The sequence below is a fragment of the Danio aesculapii genome, chromosome 6 (assembly GCF_903798145.1).
Source record: "Danio aesculapii chromosome 6, fDanAes4.1, whole genome shotgun sequence".
NCBI lineage: Eukaryota > Metazoa > Chordata > Actinopteri > Cypriniformes > Danionidae > Danio > Danio aesculapii.
In genome coordinates, this window is record NC_079440.1 from 16945859 (window position 1) to 16956602 (window position 10744).

At 35.2% G+C, this 10744-nt stretch overlaps 1 protein-coding gene across 1 annotated transcript in view; it reads right to left on the bottom strand.

Annotated features, from left to right (window-relative positions):
- Positions 1–10014, bottom strand: part of cacnb4b (calcium channel, voltage-dependent, beta 4b subunit) — a 67276-nt gene extending 57262 nt beyond the window's left edge. Inside the window, exons 1-2 of the mRNA XM_056459689.1 lie at positions 9822–10014; positions 7292–7375 (exon numbers count right to left, since the gene is read on the bottom strand). Of these exons, the coding sequence (XP_056315664.1) occupies positions 7292–7375; positions 9822–9884 (147 nt within the window). The 5' untranslated portion in view covers positions 9885–10014. The remainder of the gene's footprint in view (positions 1–7291; positions 7376–9821) is intronic.
- Positions 10015–10744: the final 730 nt, after the last annotated feature.

Here is a 10744-nt window from a genome sequence, read left to right on the forward strand (position 1 = left end):
GCCAACCAATTTGATTGACATTATTATTAACATGTCCCGGTAGTCACGTGTATAATCATACCAACAAGACAGGACGTGCGCAAAGCAACCGGGAATAAAAGGTCTGTTCAGTTTGCTAGGATCATCAATCATCATCAAATGTGATCAAGAGTGAGTTTCACAAGTTTAAAAGGTTTTAAAACAGTGCACGTGTGTAACGAATTACAGCAATTTACTTCAGAACAATTATAAAAGTAGACGCTTCAATCCCGGTTTGTGAACGTTAAATCAGGTTTATTTTGTACATTAACATAACAGATATCCATACAGCAGTGGATATTAACCTGTATACTGTCACATTTGCGTAAAAAAAAGAGTGCAAAGCTAAATGAGCGCGCTGTCTGTGTGCGTGTCTGCGCTGTGTATGTGTGTGCGTGTATCTGTGTGTGCGAATGAACTTTGCAACGACATTGTGTGTGACTCATCGTTGCAAATCCACAACAAATGCATCAAATACTCATTGGTAAAGTTCTTACTGTAGTATTTCTCACGAACGCTACGTGAGATCTTCTTCCTTCATGTCTGTCTGTTGTCTAATTCCGCCGAGGGAGGAGATTAAGGCATGCAGAAAGGCACGTAGAAATGGTGGGCGGGGAGGACTAGCCTTAAAGGCGCAGTACAACAAAACCGCTACCTGATACAAAAAGGTATAAAAAAGAAACTTATAAAAGGTATAATAAAAAAATCTGATGGGTGTTTTGAGCTGAAACTTTACAGACATTCTGGAGACACAAAAGACCTAGATTAAATCTAAAAAAAGGGGTAACCTAGGTGCCATTTAAGTCATTAAACCCAACAGTCCACTTAATCAAATGAAATTAGTGTAGCTAACTCAAATTGACTGGAAGCTAATTCTACTTATTTGAAAAGAGTTTTAAACTCAGTGTTGAAGGTAATGGGTTAATTAAATACCTCATTACTTAGACTTAAATTGAGTAAGTTCACAGTAATCATTTAGATTCGTTTTTTTAACTCAAATGGTTTGAAGCAATCGGTTTCCTCAAACGGTTTGAGTTGCCTTAGCTTATTAGGTTTTACAGAACTCATTTAGTTTGAGTTCTCTTCATTTATTGGGTTTTACTGTGCTCAAATTGCTTCATTTACTCAAATGGATTAAGTTCACAGTACTCATTAGCATTAGTTTTGAACTTAAATAATTTGTTGCAATCGGTTTCCTCAAACGGTTTGAGTTACTTTACCTTTTTGGGTTTTACAGTGCAGCACAACAAAAAAAATGTTTCTGAAGACAATCACCTACTGCACCTTTAAACTGTTAGTTTTCTAGATTAAAAGTAACACAACACCTACTGTAAAACAATTCCTTCATGTTGTTCCAACACAAACCGATTAAGTTAACTGTTTTTACAAATTTAAGTGAATTGAACATCAAACAATTAAGTTGTCCCAAAAAACCTTAAGAATTTTGTTGTTTCAACTCATTTTAAATACAAAGTTTGAACAGGCAGCAATAGTCTCTTTTTAGTGTACACTGTAAAAAATGCAGGGCTCCACACAACTCCTTCATGTTGTCCCAACACAAATCCATTAATTTAACCTAATAGTTTTTACAAATTTAAGTTGATTGAACATAAAATAATTAAGTTGCTCCCCCCCCCCAAAAAAAAAACCCTCAATAATTGTGTTGTTTCAACTCATTTTAAATAATTAGCTTAAATAAATAATTAGCTTAGCAAAAAAAAAAAAGTAAATTTTCATCCACAAAAATACACAAAAAACATGTTTAAGGCTAAAATAGATCAATAGCCTCTATTACCGAATATCAGATAATAAACAAATCTGATGAGGATTAGAGTGGTTTCCAAGGGCCTCTAACACACACACACACACCAAAAAAAAATCCTTGATGTCTTTTCCAGACTTCTGGCTCGATTTCATTTTAAGGCATTCAAGTGGGGCACCTAAGCCATGTGACTCATTACATTCTACACATCAGCGAGAAGCGGCTCTGCCCCTTTAACAGTCCGACAGCAAATGAAGCTTTACAATTTGACCAGCGCGATAACACCCTACGCAATTTCCACCATAAAGACGTCAGGTATAAATCCTACAATGAATAGAAAGTCACATCCCACATACCCAATTGAACAAAAAAATGAATGAGAGACGTGCTGTTCTTTTGGCAATAGCCGTTCTCCTAACACACTGGAATATGAGTGAATGTTCAATGGAAATGTGTGCTATTAAAACACACACACACACACAAAGCCTCAGATGAGCATCTCCCAATAGCACACCCACGGATATCGGTGGGCTGCATCTTAAAAAAAAATCATGGTACACTGAGTCTCGCAGGCCCTGTATGTGCAGCACAGCTGAGCCACACACACACAAACGCACACACACACACACACACAGCCAGTGGGAAAAGACTATATATAGCAATAGCCGATTCCAATCACGAGAAAAAAAAAACTCACCGCCTCCGAGTCTTCAAATCCATGCAGGTACAAATTGTCATACATGGAGGTTTGCTATTCCAAAGAGGTCCTCTTGAAGAATAGAGAAAAAAAGAGAGAGAGAGGAGGTGGTGGAGATGGAGAGAGGGGGGAGGAGGAGGAGGAGGAAGAGGAGGAGGAGGAGGGAGCCACCACCACACACACAAAAAAAGAGAGAGAATCGATGGGGGATGACGATCCCCTTGCTCCACGGAGAAAGAACAAGGAGGGAAAAAAGGGTGAGAGATGCCTCACGAGAGAAAGATAGGATGGAGAGAGAGAGAGAAAGAGGGAAAGCAGGCCTGTGCAGACGGCTCGGCCTGCAGGATGGAGTGGATCCCTCGTTCAGCCTCCAATTCTCTCACATCCTCAGGCAGGGAGAAGCTTCCCAACGGCTCACTGACGCGGACGTTTCATCATCTCTCAGCAACACGCTCGCACACACACACACACGCACAAAACACACACGGCGCGGCGCTGCTCCCCGCATCAGAGAGAGAGAGAGAGAGAGAGAGAGAGAGAGAGAGAGAGAGAGAGAGAGAGAGAGAGAGAGAGAGAGAGAGAGAGCCTTCCTCAATCTCTAGCTGATGACACACTTGAGCAGCTGCGTGCTGATTGGCTGAGCAGACCCTCCAGTCAGAGCTGCTGCTGCTGACGTGTGTTCTCCTTGACTGCGAGCGCTGATGAGAAAAGAGAGAGAGAACAAGCCTCCCCTCTGCCGCTTTCATTCTCTCTTGTTCCTTCATTTTTTCTTTTGAATGTACAGTCAGGTTTCTTTTAGCCAGTGTGTTTGCAGTGATCTTATAATAAAAATATAATCATTATTCTGCAATAGTCTCAAAATTTGAAATACTCTTATATTTACAGTCAAAAAATCAACCATGGTGTTTTCTTAAATGCACATACATATCAGGTAAACAATTTTTTTTGTTAGAAACAAGTTTAATGTGATTAATGTGAGTTTAATGTAAGTGCTGTTTGATGGAGAGAAGATGCACATTGTTAAACACAGTCGTTTTAATAACTAATTTCTAATAACTAATTTGTTTTATAAATAATAGTTTACTAGTTATTTTGCAAGATAGTAGGATAGTACGCAGCTTAAAGTGCAGTTTAAAGGTGTAACTGGGTGTATTAGTTTAAAGTTAGGGTTATTACGCAAGTCATTGGACACAGTAGTTTGTTTTGAAGCAAATCGGAAAAAAATAAAAATCAAACAAAATTTTTAGTGAGCTAATAATAATGAGCCTAAAATATTATATAAAGTTATCTATACAATAAATATTTTGATATATTAACATATACATTTTAATTATTTAATATTTCCCCCAATTTCTGTTTAACAGAGAGATCACATTTCTAAATATAATAGTTTTAATAACTAATTTCTAATAACTTTCTTGATGACATGATGACAGTACATAATATTTTACTAGATACACCGCAAGTCCTATATTTTAACCCTGTGGAAAGCACTGTAATTGATAGTTTTTTTCCAATAGGTGGTGTAATAAATACATTGCAGTTTTTATTAAGTGCTGTTCACAATAAATAATAATAATAAAAAACATTGGTTTAAAAAGTATTTTGTGACACCCACATCGGTCATTAAAAACGCAGGTTTATGTTTTAATGAAGAACTCCTAATCGAGGCGTTCATTTTAGGCATATATAAACTATAAAACGGGGCGACGCGGTGGCATAGTGGGTAGCACGTTCGCCTCACAGCAAGAAGGTCGCTGGTTCAAGCCTCGGCTGAGTCAGCTGGCATTTCTGTGTGGAGTTTGCATGCTCTCCCCATGTTCGCGTGGGTTTCCTCTGGGTGCTCCGGTTTCCCCCACAGTCCAAAGACATGTGGTACAGGTGAATTGGGTATGCTAAAATTTACAGTAGTGTTTGAGTGTGTGTGTGAATGGGTGTTTCCCAGTGATGGGTTGCGGCTGGAAGGGCATCCGCTGCATAAAAACATATGCTGGATAAATTGGCGATTCATTCTGCTGAGGCGACCCCAGATTAATAAAGGGACTAAGCCGAAAAGAATGAATTAATAAACTATAAAACGCCTATGCAAATTAATGCAATACTATATGTAAACTAAATTACTATATACTATAGGAGCCTCTAGGGCCAGATGGAATCTGCGGACGTTTTTTGCTATTTCTGCTGAGAATTTTGGTAAAAATCTGTGGATTTCTGCGGAATAATATTGGGAGTATCGTAACTAAAACCTTAATATGTGAAATAAAAAATAATATATTTTTAAACTTTTATTTAATGTTTAAAATGCAAATCCAATTAGATCCACATTATTTGGTAAACAAAGCAAGTCTCTCATATAATATATCTGCTAAAAGACTATTACTGTATATATTACTGTACAAACTGCATTGTACATAAATCAGATGAACATTTTCATATTAGTCAATAATATTACTGTAATGAATTTAAAAACTGAATAAATATAAATTTACACACATTTACACAAGTAAATAAACAGAATTAATGATGGGCTAAAAATCTGCAGAATTCTGCGTGCGCAGATTCAGTGTGGGCCTATAAAAAAAGGTCAATATTGCCTTGTTGTTTCTCATGTCGCTCAGCGTGTGCGCACTAAACCGCAAGTGACAGATACAGAGGAAATGAATTAAAATAATATAGGCTAGAATTAGAATAATATAGCCCACTTTCCAGCTTTCTTTTAAATTTTATTAGGCCTAAATAAAAATAGCCCCGGACCGTTTCTCAGTGTTTCACTGGTAATATCTTTAAATAAATAATTAGGCCTATTTAATTATTCATTTATTATTTATGTACAGTATTTGAGGCATAAAATGAGATAGTCAAATATAATCAACAACGAAAATGTAAATTAAAACTGTAAATGAAAGCATAAATGAAAAAGCTTAATTATTGACTGTCTTCGTCCTATCACTTTAAAATAACACTGTACATCTCTCTATATTTAGGCTAAAACACTGCTTTATTTTAATTTTTTAGGCATACTTATTTGAATTTATGTTTGTACTTTCATTTTAGATGTCTTTTATTTCTTTAATTCTACTTTCCAAAATGAATCCCCATTGCACTTAAAAAGTTTACAATGATAATAAAGCTTGTTAACAAGTTTTTAATGATTAATGAAGGAATTATAATGCTTTGTTTTATTGTTTATCTTTATTTACAAGTAGCAGAGTATTTACAGTTACTGTATAAGCTATTTTTGTCCGTTCGCATTCCGTCTCTTTGTGCCCCCTGGTGGCATAGTTGCAAACTGTGGTCATACCTATAAAAAAACGTTCTTTCTTCTTTAGAGCGGCGGCAATACAAGCCGCAGAGGTAATGCTCATATTAAAGTGTCACCTACTGTATGTTTCAAGATTCAAGTTTCAAGTGCAGTTTAAAGACTTAACTAGGTTAATTAGGTTAACTAGGCAAGTTAGTGCTATTAGGAAAGTCATTGTATAACAATTCTTTGCTCTGTAGCCATTCAAAAAAATATTGCTTAATAATATCGACATTAAATAATAAAAAAATTAAAACTTAAAAAAACATTACGTTTTCAACACTTATTTCCCTCACTGTATGTAACAAAAATGAAGCCAAGATAGAAAAGATTTATATGATGAAGACTATACAGTCATATCTAATTATTCAAGTTGTGTGAATACTATACGACTTCTCTGAAAATCAGAAAAGCACTGTTAATTTTATTTGCATCTTTTCTCTTTTGCATTTATTTTCTTTAACTATGCTAATTAATCTATGTAGATTTGCTGGTGTGTTTGGGATCATCGTCTTAGATGGACATTGGACAGGTATTGTGTTAACACACACCTGAAAGATCCAGACCTGCTAATTCTTCTGATGAACAGTTAAACAGATCAGTTCACCAAAAATACTGTCATCATTTACTTATTCTTTCAAACCTTTCAGAAACACATAACGTCTAAAACCACTTGAGGGTGAGTGAATAGGCATTTGATTTGTAGTGCCTGTCTTACTTTTTGTTAACGCTATTTGCTGTTGCTCATCTGAGGTTTAAGACCTGTCAAAGATCACATAATTTTTTTTATGTGCTGATATAGAATAATCAGATTATCATAGGGTGTTTCAACATTTACACATTACTGTTTATTATAGGATATACTGTATAAAACCATAATCCAAATATTTCCAGTGCTGTGCAAAAGTCTTCTATTTTCACAAACAAAAAAGGTAAAGTCAGTTGGAGATGTTGTCACGGTTCTTTTATATTTAGTCTGTCTCTGATTTTTCAATACACATAACCTTGTCTCTTGGTGTGTGTATTGTGTTATTTTCCATAAGTAACTGATTATATAAGCACATTAAATTGATTATAGACTGAAACCTTTTAATAATTACCTTACCCCTTTTTATTTTCCAATCTTATTTCAACATTGTGTACACAATACAGGATATGTTCACATTATCTCATGTAAGAATGTCTGCCTGATGTAAATCATGTTTGCTTATACACTTTATATTTATGTAAATTATTTAAAACAATTTAATTAAATTATGAACAGTTACAAAGCTAAATTATAACCTGTTACGATGAAATAAAAAAAAGATTTTCGAAGGCAAAAATCAAGAATCTCTGCAAATGAACAAAACAAAAACAAATAATGACACAGAATATGCTTGCTTTAATGACTTTAAATTTGATTAATAATGTATTTGAGCCCAAATAGGGGGACAGATCATTTCTTTTATGGATAAAGACCTTAAAGTAATGCTAAAGTCTCTAAAGAACCAGACTCTTTTAATGTCTTTACCTGTCTGAGGATGAAACTGGTGGAGGTGGTGCTGCCATCAGACCTCTTCAGCCGACTGCGCCTTGAATATGTTCCCCTGTTCACCTGTAGAGGGAGAAATGAGTAAATCATGAATGAATGTTCGTCATTTCTCAATCATTTACTTTTGATAATACAATATTAGAATTCATTTTAAGGAAATCTTGTTCTTGATATTTGGAATAAGGAGCAGTATAAGTATTGAGGTTATTGGTCAAGTAGCTGTGATGGTTATAAGAAACTTACAACACATACGTAACAAATATGGACTGAATATTCCACTAGAAATAAGTACACTATAACTAAACAGCACACTTAAAAGAACACTCCACTTTTTTTGGAAATAGGCTCATTTTACAACTCCCTAGAGTTAAACAGGTGAGTTTTACCATTTTTTAATCCATTCAGTCGATCTCTGTGTCTAGCAGAAGCACTTTTAGCTTAGCTGAGCATAAATCATTTAATCAGATTAGACCATTAGCATCTTATACAAAAAAATCAAAAAAGAGTTTTTCCTATTTAAAGCTTGACTCTTCTGTATTTACATTGTGTACTAAGATGACGGATACTGAAAAGTAAGGCTGTTATCTTGATGGGGACTATTTTCAAGCGCTGTATAATATCATTGTGCCTGAAATAGCTATGGTTTTGCAGCAAAGTTCCTTGATTGTTACGCCGGATTGATATTAAAGTCCCTAGCCATATAGATCTGGAAAATAGCAACTTTTCATTACAGTCTTGGTGTTAGAGGAGACTAAAGTTTCAAATAGGCAAATTATCAAAAATGATTTTTGAATTATTTTGTACAAGATGCCAATGGTCTAATGCGATTCATTGATTTATGCTAAGCTAAGATAAAAGTGATTCAGCCAGACCTGGAGAGGGGCTGAATTAATTCCAAATGGTAGACTAGGCGAGGTGTAAAATTTATTAGCCTTTTTTTAAAGGGAAGTGTTCCTTTAAACATGGGAGTCAGCCAAATGTGGATGAGGGTGCAAGCGCTGCAGGAGAAATAAAAAACCTGCTACGCATAGTGCATTAGTGACCATTAATGAGGTTTCATTTGGTAATGAGAGCCACTTGCATCAATGTAAATTATATGTGCAATTTATTAATGGATTTATATAAGAGGTAGGACTGAACAAGTGTTCATTCAGCCTGAGTGTATATCAGAGATATTAACCCTTACTTTACACCTGGAGGAAAATAATCGGCTACAGCTGAAAAAAAATTACAGGAGGTTTAAAAAAATAAAATAAAAATTAAGGTTATCGAAGAACAAGAAAAGGTAGTTGTGACTTTTTATTGTGAATTTGATTTGAACTTTTAAGAAATACAAGTTTATTTCTTGCGAAAAAGTTATGATTTTTTTCATGAAGCTTTCATGAAGTTTTTTCTATTTTGTAAAATGTAACTCACAATTGCAGGTTTATATTTTACATTGCACATATAATTTACATTGATGCAAGTGGCTCTCATTACCAAATGAAACCTCATTAATGGTCACTAATGCACTATACGTAGCAGGTTTTTTATTTCTCCTGCAGCGCTTGCACCCTCATCCACATTTGGCTGACTCCCAATTGCAGGTTTATATTTTACATTTATAAAGGAAAAAAATCTGGTAGATATGAACTCAGAATTATTTCTTTTTACCTTGTAAATTACATATTGCAATGACCCCACCCCCTCAAATTTGTTTTAATTAATAAAGGTTATCTATAAGACTGAATAAATCACATACTTGTTACAATTTATTTTTATAACCCACATAATTGCAACAAACAGTTTTCTTAAAAAATGTTATTAGAATAGTAAAAGTTTTAATTTTAATATTGATTACAATTTTACTACAAATATCATGCTGCTTAAAGTTGGAAATCCATTGTGAATTTGGTACATTTCGCAAGGGCTTGATAGTTGTGAAGAGCAAGAGAGAAAGATGGGGTGGGTTGACCAAAAATAGTCACTTAAGGGATATTAATTAGTAAGGTCTGATTTGTTTCTATTTCTAGGGGGCCTCTAGGGTTTATAGTAGTGTTGAGGAGAGACAGAGAGCTTGTTCTTTTTTAAGTTTGTTTAATAGGGCCACCAAAAAAGTAGGTCAGTGTGCTCGTTTCACAGCATTAGGGTGCTCTTAATGGAGTCAGGGGATGGAGGTGAGTTTCCTTCATCATTGCGGTCAGCAATTCGAATAATAACGCTCGCAAGCGATTTATTTTTGCTTCAAGTATCATATTTATTGTAAATTGTGAAAGTTAAGTTTGGTAAAAGTCTAAATGCCCTTGTATTTAATTCAAGTTGGCTACCCTCGACGCCCTATCCAAAAATTAAAACATCACACCTCATTGAAAACTACTTATAAAACATTCGTCAACACGCTCTACTTCTTCTCTAGAATAGACTACTAAAGAGTACTAAGTGAATACTAACTATCACAAATATTACAAAATATTTGGGTTTTTAATCATGAAGAGTTGTCAAATGACAGTTAAAGTTTAAATATAGTCACCTGAAATATAGGTGCTTGGATTCCCTCGCCGATCTTATTCCTGATATAAATGTGTCGAGACATCTCGGCCAGCACATCGGTCCAGATCGGGGGTTGCTGGCCTGCTGGCCCGGCCCAGTGGAAGTTTGGAGGGTTTCGGACGGCTTGCTCCAGCTTCGGTGATGTGGGTTGAGTGCTGCCCCGCGACCGTCAAGCACCGCTCTGCTCTCGTGCATCAGAAGAGCCAGAAACTCGTCACAGTGTGACAGGTGTCAGGTGCGCGCGCACAACAGGCAAAGCACTGCGCGCTCGTGTGGCCAAAGTGAGAGTCAGATTCCTTTTCCTTTTCTGTGGTTAGAATGAAATGATCCATATTTAAAAATACTTTACATAAAAGATGCTCTTTTAAGAGTAATTTATAAAACAGAAACAAGAACAAATTAATATCAGTAGATGTAGGCTATTAGGTGTGCTGTCATACTTTTTTTTTGTTTGTTTTTTAATTATGCATTAGCAGTTTACAAATACAGCAAAACAGGCAACAAACAAAAATTCCAAAGATAATTGAAATTCAAAAACAAAAAACAAAACAAAAGGAAGACATTCACTAGACGCCTAAAACTGATTCATAATAGCTTACAATAGACAGAGCTTTTACATTTTTTACAGCTTTGAGAGACTTCATAAACAGAATAAGTTCGTTGAAAAATTTATAAAACCATATAGAACAATTATGATTTTATGGGAATAGTAGCAGCATCACTATCTGCTATCCCCCACATAGTGGCGCTATAGTTCTTAAATATGCAAGTGATCTCTCTGTCTCTTCATCTGGGAGCAATTTTTTTTTTTTTTTTTTTATTATGCAAAAATGAGAATATACAATCACAGTACATTCAAAAGAGAATGGAAAGCCAAAGGGAAAATATTATAGTAAAAAGAAG